We start from the raw sequence: 22,243 nt of genomic DNA, 5'->3' as shown, positions 1-22,243 counted from the left end.
AATGTAATAGTGAACTCGCCAGGGGTAACAAAAAGGATCCAGTAAAGAGTCATTACAGACAGCTGCAAATGGCTTCACAGTGCCTTTGCAGTTTTTAACTACACTTGGATTTTTGTACAGACATGGATCCCTGTGATACATCTCAGCTGAGCCTAATGAGGTCATTTACAGTACAGTGCAAAAGTCTTGAGTCGCCCTGATTGATTTATATTTTGCTTCCAAGGAGGCAGACATTCTTCTAATTGTTTTAAAGGCTTTCTGAAGTCTTTCTTTGGACATTGGCTGCTTTTTCATTTATTTTCAGTCGATTCTTTGTACATGACCATTTTCAAAGGAGTCTATTGGATTTTTTCTCTCCGTTGTTTAACCACTTAAAACTGGAAAAATGATAAAGATGTGACATTTTTGCCATATACTATATTTCCACGTATATTTGCACGTTTCAATAAACTGCTGCACCCGTTTTCCATTTTCCTAGCAAAATATAAAGAGACCTTTTGCACAGCGCTGTACATGCATCATAATTTGTTTATACATTCAACTATTAAGATTACTGTAAATAGCACCATTAAGCTTAGATTGTTTGTTATTAGAAAGTGTCATTTTACTGTAAAACAAAACTTGTGTCATGTTTCAGGTCAGTATGCAGGAGCCGTGCAATCTAGACTGTCTTCCTCAAGTAAATGAGAGCAATCAGCTGGAAGAGGATCGCTTCCAGTGCCCTGAGTCTCCTGTGACCTCCTCAGAACAAGAAACGGAGACCTCAGGACCTCGGGATAGCTCAAGGGAAACTGGAGAGGAAGAAGAAGGAGAGAGTGATTCCTCTGGTCTTCAAGTGGAGGAGGCGAGTGTACTGATAAATGGAGAGCTCTCAGAAGAGGAAGAGGAGGTCATTTCCGGTAATGAAAGCATCCTACCTTCCTCTGTGCTAGACCAGGCGAGTGTGATAGCTGGACACTTCAGGGGCAGCCTATCTAGACGGAGCAGTGTAATGTCAGAGGACATGGGTTCACTTGTCTGCCCCTCAGAGTCTGTGGATGATGATGCCATCCACAGCCCTTCAGCTTGCATGGATTTTGAGAAACAGACCCAAATGCTGCTCAGCTCCTCAGCAGAGCTGAAAACTAGCTCAGAGGCTAATCAGTCAGTTCCTGTGCGTGAACTTGGGCTGAATGAAGGGGAACGCAGGTCTACGCTCTCCAAACAAGATCGCCTCCTCATCCACAAAATTCGACAGTACTACGAGCACGCTGAGCACCAAGATGCTAACTTCAGCATCAGGCGCAGGGAGAGTCTGTCTTATATTCCAGCAGGTCTGGTCAGGAACTTGAGCCAACAGCTTAATGATAATCCTGCTCCTCAGGAGAGGGCCGTCCCAGCTCTTAGGAAAGGTCTCTCTCAGAACAGGCCTACATCTTGGTCTGTGTTTGACCTTCCTGGATTACAAACAAGTCAAAACACTGGAAATTATCTACCACAGAGATCAGTCGAGGCCCAGGCTAGTTGTAACAGCATTTCAGACAATTCAGGCACAGAAGAGGAATTCAGGCCTTCATCAGAAATGCTCAAGGTTTGGCAAGACATGGAAAATGAGGGACAGAGCCAGGAAGCACAGCAGGATGTACAGGAGAAAGTTAGTGAGTCATTATTAGAAGTGGCACACCACAGCTCTGATACTTCAGATGCTAAAACCGATAAGCAACCACCTCAGGTTCTAGACGAGTCTGAAATGAGCACCGCTTCCAATACCCTCTCCACGTTGTCACCTATCCCAACTTGCCAAGCAGTGGAAGGAGGATCTGGTCAGCCCTCCGAGACCCCGGTGTTTCAAGAGATCGGTAAAGACAACCAAGGTCAACTACCTAAGATCATTAGCTTCCGAACAAGCATGGATGAGGACCAGATCCTTCAAGACATGGGAAAGATGAAGAACAAGGTGTTCCAGTTGGCTCGTCAGTACAGCCAGCGCATTAAAAATAACAAACCCGTTGTCTGGCAGAGGAGCCGAGAAACTGCAAACCAGGAAGCCTTCAGGGACATGCCTGCTGTCCACGAGGAGAAGCTGCAGCTTAGAAAAAGGGGTAAATAGGATGCAAATCATTGCTCTTTTTCTTTTAAAGTACCCTAGCACTTTGACTTGTGTGCAAAGAGACCTGAAAGGCATTCTTTGTCTGTTTTCTGTGTGTATGCAGGTAAACCAAGCCTAAGATTGCCCACGAATGCTTGCAGTCAAGCAGTTATCCCTGAACTCCATTCTCCAAGTCCAGCCCTGACTCCCAGCTCTGGAGCCAGCTCCCAGAGCACAATTACCTGCCCGCAGAGCCCGGAGATGGAGACCTTCCATTGGCCTGATGTTCAGGAGCTGCGCTCCAAATACTCGGATGCATCCCACTCCTCAAAAATAACCCATAGCTGCACAGTCCTGAGTGGGATGGACAGGTGTAATGGCTGTGAACATAAATACAGTAGCTCCTCAGATCTTCGTAGGTCTGTGACGGACCCGGACACACTTCGAAAGCAATCTGAAACCACACGCAGTGACGGCTCCGTAGTAGAAGACTGGCCCCCACACCAGAAACGCTCTCGACTCTATCCCCTGCTGTGCAGGTGGAAATCTTTGGACCATATGCCTGTGTCTTTACCCCTTCATGAAGTACAGAACCTTCAGGAACCTGCCAGGACCTGCCTTAAGGTCAGCCAAGCACAAGAAGGAGATAACCTCTGTCCAGAGGGCGTAGACAGTGCAGCAAAGTCTGATCTCCTGAGTTCAGGGAAGACCTCAGAGAGCAAACTTGTGAGAAGCTTACGAGAGAAATTCCAGAACTTAAGCACAAGTTCATGAACATGTGATTTATGTATATTTTTATTAGAATTTTGAAACATTATCTGGCAAATATCTCATACTTGTCCCAACACCCATATTTCATGTTAATTCTCTTAAAAGAATGCAACTTTGTGACTGTGCAGTGTTTTTACTATCGGAGACACCCTGACATGATCGCAGCACGGTGTGACACCAGAGACATATTAATGGCTATTGTCTTCTTATAAAATATGAATTACAATATTTACACACTGGGTAAATGTCTGCACAAAGTCTATGTAGAAATGTGTATAAAATCTCCTGTATGAAATGGGAAAACTGGTTGTACTTTGGGAACCAAAAACATGGATATAATAATGTTAGTGATTCTTGCTACAGTCAGTATAGCAATGTTTCTGTGTAACTGTCAGGGAAGCACTGACTGATGTCAGCTCTGCTGTTAGCACAGCCTGTGTCCAAATACCAAAGATTGTTGCCATTTTTTGTTACTTTTGTTTTTAGCAACTGATCCTAGCAGTCGTTTGCTTTGTCATTTACTGTAGCTGCTTCTAAAACGTGTGAAACATCACTGGAGCTTTAGCGTTCTCAGCAAGTTGTATATTTTCTTAAACATTATTTATAAAACTGTATATTTGGGAAATTTTGGCCTCTTGTAAATACTCAGCTTAGAGCAACCTCTTTTTACTTTTCCATTTCAGAAAATGCACTGTTTCATACTCAGTTTCCCATATTTTGAATAAAAACAGAAATGTCTTTGTCAGTTATTGGTAAATGTGCGTTACTGCAGATCCATTCATACCGTGGCTGACGTGGCTTCAAAGACAGCCTTCTATTTACATCAAATAAAATTCATTTAAAGGCGAGTTGAGAGGATTTATTGTTGTGGTGTAAGGAAATGCTCTATTTCAAAAACAAAGAGAGCAACAGTTCTAAGCAAAAGATGATACCAATGCCATAAAGGAGGAGCTCTACGACAAAGTTTTGTCCTCAATATATGAGAACTGCTTTTAAATATCTCTTAAAAAAATTATCATCAAATGGGAGGCCCACTCCTGTAAGGAGAGTATGCAAAGGGCCTCAGTTAGAAAAACAAATGGCTCATTTCCTGTTACTTTTCCATGTAGAGCACTGAGCTCGGTGTGACACCCAAACAACGAGGCAGTAATAGTTACTGTAACTATGTTTTAGAATAAGATCCGGGTGGAGCTGCCAGTAGCAACTATAATTGTTAATGTGGTCTCATGAGTCTGTTCATTTGTGTTGGCTAATTTCTTATTATTTTTAAATGACCGCAAGGGTCATCCCGAGCGCCGCGTCGTTTAAAAAAAAAAAAAAAAAGTTCCATCAAGTCGGACATGAACACATCGAGTTACACCGGAAATACACAAGAGAAACCCTCTCCATAAAGCCACCAAACCTTTGTCATATTTGCGCATCACCGAGGGTTTATTTATTTATTTATTTTGAGCCAACCACAGCTCGCATCCTGGTCACTGACTTGACGCGGAGGAGCGGAGCTCCAGACGCGCACTGAAACCAGATGTCACCACCAGCACATTTCCTCTGGCACCGAAGTATCTAACTGTCGTTTTTCCTTTTTTTTAAAAAAAAAAAAAAACTTCCTGGATAAATAAAAAAAATAGAATAAATAAATAAAAATCTTCTTTCCGTCTTTCATGTGAAGAATGGGCTGCGCAATATCAGGTCTCGCAGCAAAATCAGAGTTTGCAGAGAAGACTTCAGAGGATGCTGCTGCTGCCGCGTATCCCAGCGAGGACCAGATTCAGATGATTAAAGACTCGTGGAAAGTTATCCGGGACGATATAGCCAAAGTTGGGATTATTATGTTCGTCAGGTAGGACTTTTCTGATGTTTGGCGAATTTCAGGCAATTCAGAATCGAATAAAATACTAATGTAGTGAAGCGGTATGTAAGGATGGGGGTGGTGTTATAATAAATTCTTTAGTTTTATGAAGTCACACTGAGTCCTTTAAGATATTGTATTGTACTGTATTAATGGGTTGCATCACTTTGTTGTTGCTTGTTACGCATAAGAAGGAAAAAAAATAAGTAAAAATGTCTATTAATTTCAGTCTGATCATCCAATCAGAGCTTAATGAAGCTGTGACCTGCAGAGGAAGGGGTCTGTAAAGTCTCTTGGTGAGCTACTGTGATGATGACATGCCTGAATTCTATCTCCATCACTCCCTCCCCCCTCTCCGCGTCCCCCGGAAGCTTGGAACAGATCCCCCACACACACACACACACACACACACACACACACACCCGCGAACCTCCCTTCATATCACTCCAAATCACATCCTAATGTCATCACGTGATAGTAACAATAACATTATCAGAACTCCGGGTCTCCCATAGTACTATACAATTAAAGGCATTAGCCATCAGGCAAATTCATTTTAGCAATTAGGATGATAACTAGCTTCCGGGAAAACATCTTTAGCCCTTTGGCACTTGGCAGGGAAATGAGACAAATGAGAGGATATGGTGATGTAGACTGTCAGTCTTTAGAGTGAAGAGAGACTATTTGTGGCCAGAAGCCCAATGAAAGATGCCTGGAGTGAGTTAAAGGGATTGACCTTAGGTGTTGGCCTGAAAATACATGGGCCTCTCGTGGGCCAGGGACACCCCAGGGTACAAATGTCACTGTGGCCTGCAACTCCTGATTGAACAGCAATGGTTACAATGAAACAACAAATGGGAATTGCCTGTTTGTCACTGGTGTTTTCACTTTACTCCTCAGCAAGGGAATTTTTATCTGTGAAATTTACCCAAAGTAAGGTGCATCAAAGGTGGAGTAGCATATCTGTGAACAACACAGAAATGAATGCAACGTCTGTGCAATGCCAATTAAAATTCCACTTGAGCCATTCAGAGTGCTACGTTGTCTGCATATGTTATGCATGCTTGCATGCACACTCCATGTCCACAAGAGATTAACAATGGAAGAAAATAACAAGCTGTCTATGTGTCGCCGGTGTGCTGACAGTCGTGAAATAAGAGCTTCACTTTCACCCTTTTTTTAAATTTCATCAGTGAAGCTGGCGAGCATCTCGGTATGAGTAGCGAGAAGGAAAGTGTCCCAGCTCTCTCGTCGCGGATGAACTTTGCTACTGAAAAAAACAACAACACAAAAACAGTAACACTGTGCAAATATCACAGCATTGTTTCTTCAACTTTGTGCAGCTGAACTGAATGAAAAAGATACAATTACGCGCGCATGGCGTACCCACATGTTGCTTAACTTGTCAGCTCTACGCATTCAGTTAAATGATAAAGACTAGAGAAACTGGAGGAAGAAACAGGGAGACATGATAGTAAGATGTGCTTTAACAGTACTTAAAAGCTCATACAAACATGCTGCTATGCATGCTTCCTCAGACCTCTGGGCATTTTGGTGAGCTTGTGTAAAGGCTAGAGAGCTATGGGTATGTTTTGCAGCATTCATTAGAGTCTCTGACACCTCTCCCAGCACCTCTAGCCATCTCTTTATCTTCCAAGGTTGTACATGTGCCCTTTTTTTTTAATCTCAGGTTTAAAATGCAGGATTGCTTTCTTTCAAAGGGCCACAGGGAATAAAAGCAAAAGAGCAAAACTGCCACACCCATCATCATTTTACATGTTATTATTTCCCATTAATCCTTAACCCAGAGTTAGAAATCAGCACCGTACATGTCCAAGTTGTCTGTGTAGCACTACAGGTAACAAATTTTCACAGTAAGCAGTGCTATTTGTGTTGTTAGCTAATAATTAAGAATTATTGTTGTTTCTCTGATAATATAATCAGCTCATAATTACTTCTGGTAATGCAGAGCTTTAACACGCTCTGAATAGTGTCTTCTTCAGAACAGGGCACAACAAACTTTACCTTAACCCACATTTTGTAGGTTTGCACAGGTATCAGCCACAATAAACACAATAAACAGTTTACTTTGATGAGTATCTGATATTACCTGATGTTTCATATCGGTGGAAATGTGATGCCTATCCTATCTCGTTAAGTTTTATGTGAATTAAAATCAACAGCTTCTCCCAGTCACCCTCTTTTTTTAAGCTTATATTTTCCTCCCCTGATTGTCTGACAACATTTCAGATGCCTGTCACAATCCTTTTCTTCCACGATGATGAAAACACAGAATTACCATAAGCCTTAGATCTCAGTGTGAGCACAACAGCACTCACATCCATGGGAGGCAGCTGTGTATTCTGGTAGCATTACTAATCACAGCTACCTCAGCTGGAGACTGAAAGGATCTCTGATTGGTTGGTAACATGCTTAAACATATCTGGTTAGAGAAACTGGCTGAGAGTTTAAGTCAGAAGACGCAAGCAAGGAACAGTGGCTCATTTAATTGAGACTCTGAATCTGAGAGGGCGGCTCGCCCAGAGCCACGGGTGGAATTGAGTGTAGGGCCTAACAGGCTAACAAAGTCATGACCCCCGTGGCCTGTTTCTGATTGCAAATGTTGGCTGTGAAAACCAGAAGGCGCTGACTATAAGCAGCACTAGAGTAAGATCCAAAAGGCACAATCAGATCTCTATTCAAAGTGTCTATTTTAGAGAATGACTCAAGGGTGAGAGAAAATCCTCTAATTGCGTCGCTGATGAGGTGAAATCAGCACGGCAAAAACAGGATAATAAATGTGTGACTGTCCATCTTAAAACTCTGGGGTTTATATCATCTTAACTCTGGGGGAGAGGTTTGTTTTGGTGTGGGAATGAATGTGACAGGCTGTTACACGAGTGGCTCTGAGAGGCTCACGGATGGCTGCTTGTACTTGTTGTCATGGCAAACAGGTTGTTTGAGACCCATCCTGAATGCAAGGACGTCTTTTTCCTCTTCCGAGATGTGGAGGACCTGGAGAGGTTGCGGACCAGCCGAGAACTCAGGGCGCACGGCTTGCGGTCAGTCACGGACTCTACATCCCAGCACGTCCACACACCAGCATCTCGAACAACACTGAAAAAGCAGCAAATTAAACATAGCATACACACCAAAGGGGAAGACAATATCTTTCACATAAACTCAAATTTACTGCTACTATATATATATATATGGTTTTATTTTTATAGTACTAGTTCACAATCACAGATATCTCAAGGCATTTTATATTGTAAGCTAAAGACCCTAAAAATATAAGAAAATTTCAACAAACTCACAGTTCTTACTTGGTGATGGTGGGGAGGAAGAACACTCTTTTAACAGGAAGAGGTTGTCTGGCAGAACCAAACTGAGGGAGGAGCATCCATCTGTTGTGACAAAAACAATCTCTGCACCCTCTGACATGCATCAGTCCTTCTTTTGATTGTGTTATAAGATTAGGTCCATTTTGATAGCCTGTTTGTAGCATCTCAACCTAGCATAGATCTGCATTTTACTCCACTATAGCTACTCCAGCTTGCCTTATTAAACATTTTTAAACAAACAAAGGGTCATGTTGCCCCCTCTAATCTGAAGTAGCTCAAGTTTCTGGTTGTTGTCCATGTGCTTCTTTAGCCTTCTTAGAACCATTGTTAGCTTTAGCCATCTTCTGCCAACAGATGACACACTCAACCTGAAGCAACAGGTTTTATTATTTCACTCTTTCATTGTTCAGTGTCTGATAACTATCCGGTTGTTCAGTGATGACGTGACAAATCCTACTTCCGGGCCTAAAGTAGTCTGCGTTTAATATGGCTTTTGTGTTGTTAACATGTTTAATGTTTTGTATTTTCTTCTCTTTAATCTCAAAAAGCTCCTAAAACAGTCAGTGATCCCTGTTGACCTCCCTCGGCTTTTATTACCGCTAATCATTTATTTAAGCTCAGTTTTTAAAACCTTAGGATGTAACTACAGCCCAGCCCATGCAGCAGTATATGAATGACTAACCTCGTATTGTGGATGGATTATCTCAGTTGTTCTCCTGGCTGAAGTTTGGTCCTTTTACAGCATCCTGCCATGCGATTACATTTGTTCCTGACCACCGAGAACACTCACGTTAACTTTTATCGAGTGGAAAAAAAGTTAGCTTGTTTATATTATGCTAACATAGCTGTGTCGCTAGCGGTCACGTAGCACATCATTATATAGCAGCTAGCCCAACTTCAGTAACCCTACAAACGTCACTGCTGTTTAGTTTCCTGTCTTCATTTATGTTGGAAGTGATAACAGAGCTGTACGTTTGAATTTGTTTCCAAAACCCCGCAGTCAGGACATGCTATATTGTATTTAGATAGAAGCTAGCGAGCTAACTTCCTGCTAACTTCTAACTCCGTTAATTTATTTATTTATTTATTTATTTAAGTATTTATTGTCATTGTCAGAGAACAATGAAATTGCGTTTGGGGCTTCCGTACAACCCGTAAATAAAATAATGAAGAAAATAATAAATACCCCTTAAAACCCAAGTGTAAATATTTAACCCAGTGTGACTCCAGTGCAATAAGACAATCCTTAGCAACAACATGAGAACATGACAAGTAATGTTCATAAGAAATTCAGACAAAGACCTGAGAAACATGACAAAGTACAACAATGCAACCCGTTCAATATTATTGTACTGTGAGATATGATGTCAGATATGATAGTTATCTATTTAAGAAAGGAGGGGGGGGTTAAATGTCATAAATTCTGTTTTCATGGATGCCTGGATGATAAACTCAATTGTTACACCTGGTAGAGCAGAACGCTGATCATTTTATTAAAGATGAAAGACTTTAGACAGTTTTTCAACTCTCAGTAATGCCACAGTGATCGTTTGATATATGGACCTGCAGTTTAGGTCCAGACACGGCTAGTGACGTCAGACTTAACGACCGGATTGACAGGGATCCCTTTTGACCTAATTTTTTAAAGTACACACACACACACACACACACACACATATATATATATATATATATAGATAGATAGATAGATAGATAGATAGATAAATAGATAGATAACTATTATTGAGCAGCTACAGCATGGAGATCTTTTATGAAGCACTTCACATAAATTTGAAAGCACTCTTGAAAATACAGTCTGCAGAAATAACACTTTAGGTAATGTAGCTGAACTTGTGTTCTAGGTGAGCATTTTCAAATATAACAGTGGGATACAGCAGACTGGTAACGGTATGTGGGAAATCCCACAATAGATGACACTTATGTTATATAAAACACACCAAGTGGAAAAAAAATAGAAATGACTGAATAGGAAATGATTCATTCATACGGTAAAGGTTTCCGATTCCAAAAAAACAACCGCATGACTTTTCATAAATCAAATGATAAAACATCAGTGACGCGTGCATCCTTCTCTTAATATTGTTCAATCCATGTGTAGCAACAAATGGGCCTATTTCATAACTTGATTGTGCTTACCGCCTAAAAACAAATTATTTCTGTTTTTCACATATTAAAAAAAAAGCTCTTCAAAAATCTTCCAGATAGCCCCGAGGGGAAATATCCACTAGGGTCCAAGCACCCTGTGCTCTAATGGGTATTTAGGGCGGTGTGTGTGTGTGGGGGGGGGGGGGACAAACTCAAATAAATGTCCATATTTCTTGAAGTAAAAGAAACACATCACCCACATGAGGTACATTCATGTGGCAACGATCGTTTTTAGACCACAAAAGAACTTTATCACAAGACTTATGTTCTAGAATAACAAGAACAGATGATTAAACCATGTTGTGCATATCACACACCATAACAATAAACCACAGGTTATCGTATAATCAGAGTGTCACTCGGTGCTTTCCAGTCCAAAGCAGAAGGAGCTCATAACATCCATCACTGGCACTTGTCGCTGTTTCCCAGCGTGCATCGTGCCTCTCTGTGTTTTTCTACACATGAGGCCAAAACACCCAATTACTGCCTGAGGACCTGAAGGTGCAGAGGGTAGCGTGGGGCTGCTGCAGCCACGGCGCAGGCGGAATTCCAGCCTGAACCAGCAGCTCATAAATTCACCGCTACAGCCAAATGGCTCTTCAGGTGCACTTGTTGGGGATCGGCACCAATGTCCATGTTGGGCTGCGAGACAGAACTAGGAGGGAGCTAAATCAGCTCTCATCCTTTGTTCCATCTTTGAGGCTATCAAACACATACTTTACAGCAAACACACAGGCACACAAACAAACAACAAAGAAAACTGATACTGTGTTCTTTTATGTAGAGAGATATTTGTCTTCGGGGAGGGATAAAGTATTGTGAGAGGAGCTGGTTGGCTTTCAGCTCAGAGGAACTGATAGATGCACATCGATCTTATTTATTCTCATTGGCATGAGAGTCTGCAGCCTTTCAGCACAGACGAGTGTCATCTACAGTGGATGCGCATCACCTGATAGTTGCTCCCTGCTAATTCACGACTGAATGGTGGATCGATAAAGCTGAGTGTGTTTTTCAATCTGTTGCAGGGTGATGTCTTTTATTGAAAAAAGTGTGGCTAGACTGGACCAGCTGGACAGACTGGAGGCTCTGGCTCTGGAGCTGGGGAAAAGCCATTATCATTACAACGCCCCGCCTAAGTACTACAGCGTAAGGCCCCCGATGATCCCCAATAGCTTTGAGCTGCTGTCTGTTTGTGTGTGATGCTGCTTTGTTTGGAGAGGCGTACACATATTTTTTAATTTGTGCTGATGGTGTAGCGCTTTATTAGCCATTATATAACGAGACCCCTAAAGTCACAGCAGCCGAATTAGCTGACGCACATCCCCAATCTGCAAAAATGCTTTACCCACCCGCTCTTGCAAATAGCACATAACAATCCACGAGCACATTAGCATCTCACATTATTATTTTTATTATTATTTATTTATTTTTTTTCCCCAGTATGTCGGAGCAGAATTCATCTGCGCCGTGCAGCCCATCTTGAAGGAGAGGTGGACGGCCGAGCTGGAGGAGGCGTGGAAGGTAAGGAGCCTGTGACCTGTGAGTCTCTCCACCTCCCGTTCTGGTTAAATAACCTCGTGGAATAGATGTGATGGCTGCGACCATCACAGCAGCAACGCTGGTTCCTGCTCGACTCCCTTCCTTAATGCTCCGCGTTACATGTCAAGATGGAGACTAATGCAACACAAGTTTGACTGATGGTAAAATCTACATCTCACTGAACCATGCAAGAAGGTGCTGAGCAAGTGGAAAGTGTTTCTGTCACGACGAGTTTTATCACTCTAAGACGTTTTTTTTTTAATGAAAGATTGCTGACGCTGCCCAGAGAGAAACGTTTTAACAGCTGTAAAGAAAAATCCAAATGCTTAGATCTAAAGTACAATATCCACATAAAAACTGTGCATCCTTTTCCATTTTGACCCTCTCCTGCTCTCTAGTGGCTAATGCTGGTTTGTCACACGTCAGCAAAGTTTAAAGTTCATAATCTGCTAATACATTTGCAAAACTTCAGTCAAGTCCTACCTTAACATTTTCAGAGGAATGTTTTGTATTCTGTGTGTGTGTTTCTTAAGCCACTTAATACTAACCTATGAATCATTCAAGCACAAAAAAGAAGCTTAAATTGAGGGATTTGGGGAGTGTTATGTCCACACATAACAGGTAATTTAGCAATGAACTCATTTTAAATCGTATCTTTAGGCCCTTTGTTACTAGAAGCCTGTCAAATAAAACAAACGATTTGTTCCCATGTCTTTGTCTGAATTGGCAAAGCAAAACTTTTTTAGAAATGCCAAAGATAACACCAGTTTAAAGACATAAAATAATGTTTTCACCAACAAGGTGATTCTCAAAGACCTTTATCTCACAGTGCAGTAAGTTTGTGAAAAGTGTGTATTAAATTACACACAGAAGAGGAGGGAACTGCTAAAACCTGATGACAAAAGCTTCACACTTCAAGGGTCAGCATGTGTGTAATGCTTATTGTTTCTGATCCAGACCATGTTCCAGTTTGTGACCAGCCTCATGAACCAGGGATACCAGGAAGAGAGCGCCCGGCAGCACCAGCTCGCGCTATCCCCGAAGGAAAGACCGGACAAGAGAAACACAGCGCTATGAGACAGCACTTCTTTTAAACGCCACACAGACTGTTATCACCAGTACAGCACAAAAATGCAGTTTGTAAATAGCATATTAACCGTAATGTTTTCCGTCTTGCTCACGTTTGGTCCTTTAGTATTTTAACAGACAAAAACGAGCTGTGACTGTTTAGAAAGCACTTTATTTTTGAATTTAAATTCTGCTGCTGTCCTGTTGTATGAGAGCAGGACTCGGGTATCACGGTGGGACAAACACAAATGGGTGGAAACGTTTTCTGGCTGCAGTCAAACGTGCTTTGTGATTGTGATAAACAAACAAAAAAAGGCATCTGAATTACAGCCAATACTCCTCTCTGTATTTATAACTCAAACATGCTTTCAGTAAATCTGCAGCTTTCAACATTTTCTGCACTATTGAACCAAATCATGACATCATTCAGACATTAGCTGAAGCTGTAATATACATATTGGTGTTAAAGTATTTAAGACAGCCAGTTTAACAGCTTGGTATCGGTATGTAAAAACAGTGACTAGAATATTAGTTGTGCCTCTAAAGACATAATAAAAATTTTTAAAAAAAAAAAAAAAAATACAGTACATGACATTTGACCCCACCAGAAAAACAAAACATTTGGTTCTACGTGAAAACTCAAACTGACATTTAAATCCAATTTCATGAAAAAAGAAAAAATGAAACATCTAAAACCAGCTGAATTAGAATGAGCTAGCACAACTTTTATTTTTAGCTGGTAACATAACATAAATATGCTCTAACAATTAAATAGAGTGAAGGGCTGTTAATCATCGGGCTCCAGAGGCAGCAGAACTTTTGAGAATCTGGTCCCGAAGCAGAAATGGTGGAGATGATGAATGAGAAATCCTCAGTTTTCTGTTCCAAATGGCACTGGGCAGTCAGGGATGAGATGTTATCATGCAAACAATGGCATAATATCAAAGCAGTCCGTGAATCTGAGGCCTCGAATGAATGGGAGGAAAGCAGATTGGGGGCTGCAGATCACATGGAGCCCTCTCCCACTCCCCTCAGATAGTGCGAACCAGTTTAGGTACCCAAGGTTGTCTTAGAGTCTCTTGCTCATTGGGTGGCTTTGGTTTTCTTGCTTTTGCTTTTCTTGTCTTTCTTCTTAAGTCCATCCATATGAGCTCTGAGGAGGTTAGAGTACGCCTGAAAATGAAAGAAGTACAAATGGTGGATTTATCAAAGAGGCAAAACTTTAAGAAAAATATGATAGTTTCAGTCTTATATGGAGATCAAAAAAGATTTTAGATGAAAACTTGCTCAACCTACCATCTGAAATTTGATAACTTCTTTGGTGCTGACCTGAAATTATAAGTGAAAAATCAGGATTAACCAGCTGTGGGGTGGGGACGGCAAAGCATCTCAAAATTAAAATCTTAAAGCAACTTTAGCTCACCACTGTGCTAATTTTCTTCTTGCCGTCAGTCGCTCTGAGGAGACATTTGTTGTCTGCAGGTTCAAAAGACTCCGCGTGGCCCTTTCTGGGCACCGGTTTGGTTCTCCCATCATCTGGAAGAATGAAAGACTCTTATTAAAACTGCTTAAATATAAATAAATACATTTTGAAACATGGAAATTCACAGCTTGGTTGTCGCTTTTAGAAAAACCCACTTACACTTCTTTAATGTGATGACAACACTGCCTGATGTTCTGCATTTCTGGAAGAGCCGTGTCAGCTCTGTGAGAAACTGGACAACAGGAGGAGAAAGAAAAAAAGATGTGAAATCAAGCTAACAGTCATGCAAAGTAGTTTAAGCATGGTCAGCAAGATTATGTAAAAACTACACCGCCGAATTTCATGAAACTTGGTGAGAAGGTGAAGCATTGGTGGAGGAAGAATTAGTTTAAATTCGGTGTGGATCCAGATTATTTTATTTAAAAGTACCGATTAGAGAATTGGCCTCGATAGATGATACAGACTGCCTTACTAGTAATATTTTATGAAACCGTTAATCCTAATCGTAACAATAAGATTTTTATTACTTATTTTCACTATTGTTAATCTTACGCTAATACATAAAAGGAGACGAGAGGACAAGACATTTCAAGCATTTAATGCTACTGCACTGCTCCACAAAACTGCAACAGTTTAGCTAAGTGTAATCCAATTTAACAAGTGGCAGCTGGAGATAATGTTAACAACACCTGGCTGAGAACCTACGGATTTCGGTTAGCTCCGTTTTGACCTGAACAATCAAATTATGCCAGAAAGTACAACTTTAAAGTCTAAGACCAGTCTTAGCTTCAGAGCTAACTGCTAATCTCAATCTGCCTACTGGCGTGTCTAACATTGTGGCTATTAGCAAGCTAGCTTTACGACAGCTAAAGAACACAATGTCTACTTTTATCCCATAGTCAACAACAGGCCGAGTTATTAACGAGGTATATTTGCTCTTACCGAATCATTTTCCAGCAGCACCATGTCTCTGACTTCAGTTGTGGTGTTAACTCACTAACCGCAAGCTAACTGCTGTGAAGCACACGTAGCCTACTGCACAAGCCGAAGCCCCGCCCTGCGACCTCATGACCTGTGCGCGATAGCTTTACCTCACACTGCCGCCTACTGTTCGGGAGGGCAAAAACAAGCAATGACACACTTGTTTTGTAAGAAGTTTTAAAGGAAACATTTGTACATTAATATCCATAAATTCCGCCGTCAGCTGATAAATGGTAAATGGCCTGTATTTGTATAGCGCTTTTCTAGTCCCTAAGGACCCCAAAGCGCTTTACATATCCAGTCATCCACACATTCACACACTGGTGATGGCAGCTACGTTGTAGCCACAGCCACCCTGGGGCGCACTGACAGAGGCGAGGCTGCCGGACACTGGCGCCACCGGGCCCTCTGACCACCACCAGTAGGCAACGGGTGAAGTGTCTTGCCCAAGGACACAATGACCGAGACTGTCCAAGCCGGGGCTCGAACCGGCAACCTTCCGATTACAGGACGAACTCCCAACTCTTGAGCCACGATCGCCCAATACAGATACAGAGGTAGTGTGTGACATTGTTCTCTCAACTATAGCTAGCCTGCAAAACAAATGACTATGTTTGTTGTACAGAGGTCACTGAAAGAAGAGAGAAAAAGCTCACTTGACCCAAAACACCAATCTTACTTTACATATTTCTGAATGATCAGGCTCTATCATATTTTAAGACCTCACAGTCGCATATGATCCCAATAGACCACTGCCTTCTCAGACTCCAGGCTTACTTGTGTTTTTCTCGGGTTTCCAAAAGCAAATTGCAAAGAAGAGCTTTCAGCTGTCAGGATGTTGTGCTGTTGGGAAACCTTAGTTTGGATTCAGGAGACAGGAACACTCTCTTTTTTATGATTAGGCTTAACACCAACTTTTAATGACTTTTACAGTTAGAGTTGGATCAGGTGTCCCTCAATTATGTCGTTATAGACTCAGGCAACTGGGGACCTCCCCAAGATAGCCTTGGCATTCTCCCCACCATATTTTGTTTTTTGTTTGTCTATCTATGCTCTCGTTCTTCTCTTCTCTTTCCCTTGAATCCCCAACAGGTCACTGTAGATGACGGTCTCTTCCTGAACCTGGCTAACTGACAAAGGTGTCTTCTTGTTAAAGGGGAGTTCCTCCTCCCCACTTTTCCCAAAAGCTCTTCATGGTGCATCATCTGATTGTTTGAGTTTTCTCTCTAATCTATGGTGTCCTTACCTTACACTATGGTTCACGAAGTTAAAGCATCTCAAAGCGACTGTTGTGAACTGACACTATAAAAAAAGTCTAAAGATCAGATTCTTTTTCTTCCCACCATGTCTTTATTACACTGTTCTTTATGCAAAACAGATCAGCAGTCCAAGCGGTACCCCACAGGAAGCTGCTGTATAGTGTGAGATCTCACCCCATCTGACAGCATCTCCAACACTTGGGTGGAAACATATACAAAGACCAACACAAACAAAAGTACAAAAATCTACCAACAAACTGAACAATTGCAGACACAAACAAACAGGGGACATCCATGCAACATATCAGAAACAAAGATGAGGTTCTTATTGCACAGCTGCAGCTTCCACTGCCCTTGCCTGTAACTCCAGGATTGTGCTGGCGCATTCAACCAATATTCCTGTGCTGGCAAAAGTTGGTGGATTTCTCAGCCTTTCTTTGATGACTTTCCCCATCAAACCTGCGCTTATCTGATCAGACCAGCAGGTGTAAACATGGCTTTGTAGTGCTGTGCTGGTCAGTGTTACTTAGATACTGCAGCCACAGGTACACAAAAGTCTCATGCATGTTTACATATTTAACCATGACATTAAAATGCACTCAATGGTTGATATTCATTAATCATGCTTTAAAACAATCAGCTCAGCAGTGAATGATCACACTGCGCCTGAAAGAACATTGTAAGTCTGACTGCACATGTACTAAAACATGTTCAGTCAGAACTGTAGCATGACACATTTAGTAGGTTAATCAACATATGTGACAGTTGTATTAAAAAATATCGTTCCTCACAAAAAGGTCATAAAAACAGCAAAATACTGTGTCCCAACCGGGATTTGAATGGCATGAAATGCACTTAAGATTCATAAAAGAGCTTCAGTCATCTCGATAGTGAACAGTCTGGGTGGTGTCCCAGGTCATCGAGGAGCACAGCAAACTCTGAATACCAGTCTCTGTTAAATACTGCCTTGAGCTGACTGTACAGGGTCGTATTCTTCATTTCAGGTTGAGATGCATGCTGGGATACCACCAGGCCCACTCCAGCGGTGGTAAGAAAGTAGTCTCCTGACCAGTTAGAGGTACCTGGGTAGCAGCAGAGCATAAACCTGGTCAGAGATTCCATCAACTGACTTAGAGCAACGACACATTTGTAGAATAACTGTGTTTCTCACCGATATAAGCTACTTTATCAGTCACCATGTATTTGTTGTGGTTGACTCTGGAAAATGGAATATCGGACTGGTTTGCCACTGGGACGATGTAGAGTTTCTGAAAAAAGAAAGGAGCGTAAACACAATTTTTTTTTTAAATAGTGGCAATCATCTTCAGGAGTTTCATGTATCCCATGTTGCGTCTTACTATCTGGATGCTGATATGCTGCTGAGGAGAGTCGAGTGAGGCTAGAGACTGAAGAAAAGGCAACATGTCTGGATCAGAATCCCGCCCGCAGCTGATCAGCATCCTGATTTGCACTTTCCTCTCGAACGCGGCCGTCTTGATGGCATCCTCGATGACCGGCCAGTATCTGCTGAGTGAAAGCCGAGGATTTCAGAGTGAGGAAAACAGAGGAAAACGATGTGGATCATTAATGTGGAGTATTTTCTGTAAAGGGTTAAGTTAACCTCCGAGGCCTGTCAAAGCGCGTGGTGGGGAAGTACTCCATGACAGCTACATCAACATAGTGTTGAGCCCCATAGATGATGGAGAGAATAGCATCCAGATCCTGAGTCCTCGATGGAGGACAGAAGGATGGAGGAGAAGCCTGGAGTGAAACACAAGAAATCAACAGGAGCACTTGATTCATAACCACAGGTTTTAAGTATGTTTTTGCAGACATAGCTGCAGACTACAACCCTTTCTCTATTAATGATAAAGAAAACCTAACAGTATCCTTTAAAAAGGAACTGAAACTTAATGAACTTACTGCCACATACAGCCGGGTGGAGATGTTATTCTCTTTCACCAGCAGGGGGTGTTGTTTGTTGATGTCTGTGTTATAGTTTGCAGGCCAAGGCTGTGGCAAGGAGCTGTTGGGTTGACCCATCACCCAGTAGGACTGGAAGATTTTACGAAGGTCCTTCGCAAGACTGGAGCAGTTGTAGATCACAACTCCTAGTTCCTTCACCTGCAGTTAAAAGTAACTCATTAAATTGTTTAGCAGCGTTTCTAAAGGTTCAAAATAGCAAAGTACCTTTGATTGTCTAATGTGAGCGTTCACCTGTGTTAAAGCCCTCCAGTCCATGTTGGCGCTTCCAATAAACACGTGTTTCCTATCGACAATCCAGAACTTGCTGTGAAGAACGCCGTTTGCAAGGCGGCCAAAGTTCACCTTTCTCACATGAACTCCTGCAGGCAGGAAGAAAAAGACAAGGGTCAAGGTCAAGCTGGTGCAAAGAGTTGGTGGCCTACAAGACTTTGTTGAAGAGAAAGCAAACCTTTTTGTTTTAAGATCTGTAAATCGGTGGAGTTTGTTCTGACGGTGGGAACACTCGTTATCACTCGGACAGTCACATTCCTCGAAGGAAGCTCTTCAAGCTCTTTCAGGATGTTCCTTCCCTGCCAAGGACAAAATGAAAACATTAGAAGAAAAAAGTTTGTAGGGATGTTTAATGAGGAACACAACTATCCACTGCAGCTGGTAACTCACGGGCATATCAGAGGAAGAGTTGACACTGATGTCTTCCCCAGTTAACGTCCAGTAGAAAGAGACCACATCCACTTCGTTTGTTGCCACTGAGATGAGATTGTTCCAGACTTGTTCAAGAGGGATCCCAAATGTTACGTTGTCTTTGTATTTCATATGTTCGGGAATGCTCTCCACAAGGGCCATGCTGCAGGATTTAAAAAAAAAGACCTCTGCTCAGGGAATTCTTTGGAAGTTGAAGTGGAAAAAATTGAAAAAAGTAACTTTTAATCTTTAAGTCTACAGATGTGGAGTTGTAGACTCATCCAAAGCTTTAACTGACATCTATGAGGTGCTTTTACCCTTTTTAAGGGGTATTACAGCTCCCCTTTAACCTCTATATCCTTAAAAACAGTCAAAGTTGATGTTTTGTAGAGTCAAAATATTACTGCAAATGAACTTAAAACAAACGCTTGCTTCCACTAGCAAAATGATTTTGAGGGTTACCAGGAGAAAGGCTCTTTTCTCCAAAAATATCTCGATGGCTTAGGTTTGCAAAGTTGCATCTGAACAGACAACAAGAGTTTTGGAACAATTTCCTTTGGACAGACTAGAGCAAAGTGGAGATGTTTGCTGAAAACCAAACACAGCACATCAGCTCAAACACCTCATATCAACTATCAACCGCGGGGGAGGACAGGTGATGGTTTGGGCTTGTTTTGCAGACCTGCACCTTGGTGGCATCGAGTCAAAACAATCCAGATGTTGAAATGGCACATAGTCCAGACCTCAACCTGATTGAAATGCTATGGGGGGCTTTAAGAGAGGTGTGCAAAAATGAATGCCAGCAAACCTCAATGAAGCAAAACAAAGGAGTTAATCAAAAACAATGTGAAAGACAGTCACACAAAAAATGATTACATCAAGTACTTCTATGCATTTTTTTGAACGTTTTACCAACTTTCTACAAACCTTAAAAGAAACCTGACGTTTGACGGTAACATCCTCTGAGAATAAGTGACTTCACCTGGTTAACTAGTCACATAGCTTCACAGCCTTTATTGTAACAAAGAACTTCCTTTTCTTTGTGGCAGCTTCAGTGATATTCCAGTGAAGCAGCTTTTACCTTTGTGGGCATAAAATAGTCTGCAGGTGATACAAGATCGCAGTCTGTCCTATTTTATTTTCCACATCTAAAATTAGGTTACAGTCAAATTCCAGTGAAGTGTCTGTGCTGCAGTGTTTACCTTTGCAAGCTAGAGCCAATCAAACTGTGGGTCAGGCTGATAAGGAATAACGTCCAGTCCCACATAAAGAGGAACACCTGGCCACTCAGCCTCCTCCTCCTTATATTTATTACACATAAAGAGGAAACTGCGGTAGATTTTGCGCGTTAAAAAAATAATCAGAGAATGAGGCCAAATAAAGTTTAAAAACGCACCACTTTACAAACACGGCGAAATCACGACTTGATTTCGAAACAGTGAGCAAATGTGGACATGTTTCTTCAAGCAGTGCAGCAGATATTTAAGAAGATCGTGATGTAATTACTGGATTATTACCTGCACTGATCAGTAGAGAAATTGCTCCAGCCGTCGTCACCTGGGAGTATCTCGTGGTTTTTGGGAGGTGGAGGTCTCTCCAGCACGATGATGGCGAGCAAAACTCCCAAAATAGTCAGACATGCCACAATCGCAAGTAGCTTCACGCAGCTGGTCTAAGAAGGTGAGGTTTGAGAGGAAGAGAGCTTTAAGAGTAAGAAAAGTCACGAAAGCGCATAGTTTGGTTTTTAATGTTTGATGCTGCCCTACCCTTTTGTTTGAATCGTTACTGTCATCAAGGCTGCTATACGAGGTCATTTTCCCCTTTCAAGTGCTGTTAGAGACCAAAAGCAGGAAGTTACCGTGTCGGACAGAAGATAAACAAATTAGAGAGCTCACATCTCTGATAAGAACCAAATCATCTTCATTTCTGCAATTATTCCAGATGGTTTTCATTTTGGAATTGGATTCATTTTAAAGTAATGAAAAGAAACTTACAGATAGAAGAAACTTTTAAAGAGTTCAAAGCCAACTTGATTGTTTTCTTCCTCCAAACTTCCCCCTAAATATGAGCAGAAGTGAATTCTGATGCTGAATATATCACAACATAGTTCCCATTTTCAGTTTCGTTTCAGGTTTTTTGGGTAGTTCTGTAGCATGGGGAGGGGAGGGGTAGAGTGGGTGAGTGCAACAAGAGATAACAGATGACAAAAAGCAAAACAGGTTTACTAATCACATTTATTTGGAAAAAAACAAAACATATCTGACATCTTACACAAATAACCAAACATAAATAACAGCTATCAAATTACAACCAAATCATTTGGGTGGGGAAGGAATGGAAACAAACTGAAGATCCAAAACAGGGGACAGAAATTTGATACACACATTTTAAATCTTCAGCGGACCGTGTCGGACTAAAGCTAAGTGGAAATACTATCCCACAGAAGATGAATAGCAGCAACGGGTTGAGAATGACAAGAAGAAGAAAAACATTCAAATTTTGCTGGAGTCTGTAAACAACCACTGTACTCGCCCGCATGAAACTTTATCGCATGCAGCTAATGTGGCACTTTTGTAGGTACTTCCCAGTTACAATCACATGCATGGTCCAGACTAGGAAGAGGGAAACTGAGAAGCTTGCCGGAGTTCCCTGCTTCGACCTCCTGTGTCAGCATCAGATTCTTACAATCTTTCACCGGAGAGTCAAAGCTTTCAGTTTGCAGCGTATCGGCTTAAAGAGGGATGACGCTGTACTACCTCAGTGCAAAAAGACGAGATTGAGAGGTAACCTGTAGGACGTGTAGACGATCTTTAGACATTTACACACACACGTTAACAAATCAGCTGCTATCATCAAATTTTTTTTAACAATTTCATACAATTTACTTGGTCATAAATAACATTACATCTCTCACGACTCGAAGGGCCGAGGTGTCGTGCAGAAACAGATAAAGACGACGCATTTCTCGTCCTTGAAATCGTGTCGTGTTCATCTTTGGACAAACCTTGGAGCCAAATTTTGCTCGAGGCGTGGAAAACAATCCAAAGC

At 41.7% G+C, this 22,243-nt stretch overlaps 4 protein-coding genes across 12 annotated transcripts in view; 2 read left to right on the top strand and 2 right to left on the bottom strand.

The window, feature by feature from the left end:
• Positions 1–3,644, top strand: part of LOC120740523 (pleckstrin homology domain-containing family G member 3) — a 30,350-nt gene extending 26,706 nt beyond the window's left edge. For all 6 annotated transcript variants that reach the window (XM_040042954.1, XM_040042951.1, XM_040042957.1 and 3 more), the window contains 2 exons: positions 638–2,081; positions 2,193–3,644. In XM_040042954.1, coding sequence (XP_039898888.1) covers positions 638–2,081; positions 2,193–2,842 — 2,094 coding nt within the window. In that variant the 3' untranslated portion in view covers positions 2,843–3,644. The remainder of the gene's footprint in view (positions 1–637; positions 2,082–2,192) is intronic.
• A 157-nt stretch (positions 3,645–3,801) lies between these two features.
• Positions 3,802–13,363, top strand: xgb (x globin). Its single transcript, XM_040042962.1, has 5 exons — positions 3,802–4,679; positions 7,643–7,750; positions 11,224–11,344; positions 11,639–11,719; positions 12,695–13,363. The coding sequence occupies exons 1-5, from the start codon at positions 4,510–4,512 to the stop codon at positions 12,812–12,814; spliced, it is 600 nt and encodes a 199-aa protein (XP_039898896.1). The 5' UTR covers positions 3,802–4,509; the 3' UTR covers positions 12,815–13,363.
• On the bottom strand, positions 12,958–15,364 carry srp14 (signal recognition particle 14). The gene is made up of 5 exons (XM_040042963.1): positions 15,231–15,364; positions 14,448–14,520; positions 14,229–14,341; positions 14,102–14,134; positions 12,958–13,978 (listed from the first exon to the last, which is right to left on the bottom strand). The coding sequence occupies exons 1-5, from the start codon at positions 15,252–15,254 to the stop codon at positions 13,889–13,891; spliced, it is 333 nt and encodes a 110-aa protein (XP_039898897.1). The 5' UTR covers positions 15,255–15,364; the 3' UTR covers positions 12,958–13,888.
• A 1,232-nt stretch (positions 15,365–16,596) lies between these two features.
• LOC120740524 (5'-3' exonuclease PLD4) lies at positions 16,597–21,306 on the bottom strand. 4 transcript variants are annotated; one of them, XM_040042958.1, is made up of 11 exons: positions 21,190–21,306; positions 20,962–21,025; positions 20,713–20,867; positions 19,175–19,358; positions 18,963–19,083; positions 18,746–18,873; positions 18,452–18,652; positions 18,150–18,289; positions 17,887–18,055; positions 17,700–17,796; positions 16,597–17,610 (listed from the first exon to the last, which is right to left on the bottom strand). In XM_040042958.1, the coding sequence occupies exons 2-11, from the start codon at positions 21,007–21,009 to the stop codon at positions 17,408–17,410; spliced, it is 1,446 nt and encodes a 481-aa protein (XP_039898892.1). In that variant the 5' UTR covers positions 21,010–21,025; positions 21,190–21,306; the 3' UTR covers positions 16,597–17,407. The 4 variants fall into 4 exon arrangements, with proteins under 4 accessions (XP_039898892.1, XP_039898893.1, XP_039898894.1 ...); XM_040042959.1 differs by having other exon boundaries at positions 17,887–18,052; positions 21,190–21,304; XM_040042960.1 differs by lacking the exons at positions 20,713–20,867; positions 20,962–21,025; positions 21,190–21,306 and adding an exon at positions 20,398–20,695.
• Between the last annotated feature and the right edge of the window lie 937 nt (positions 21,307–22,243).

This window comes from Simochromis diagramma, unplaced genomic scaffold (assembly GCF_900408965.1).
Source record: "Simochromis diagramma unplaced genomic scaffold, fSimDia1.1 OVJJ01000304.1, whole genome shotgun sequence".
NCBI classification, from domain to species: Eukaryota; Metazoa; Chordata; class Actinopteri; order Cichliformes; family Cichlidae; genus Simochromis; species Simochromis diagramma.
This window is presented reverse-complemented; position numbering and strand designations above follow the sequence as displayed.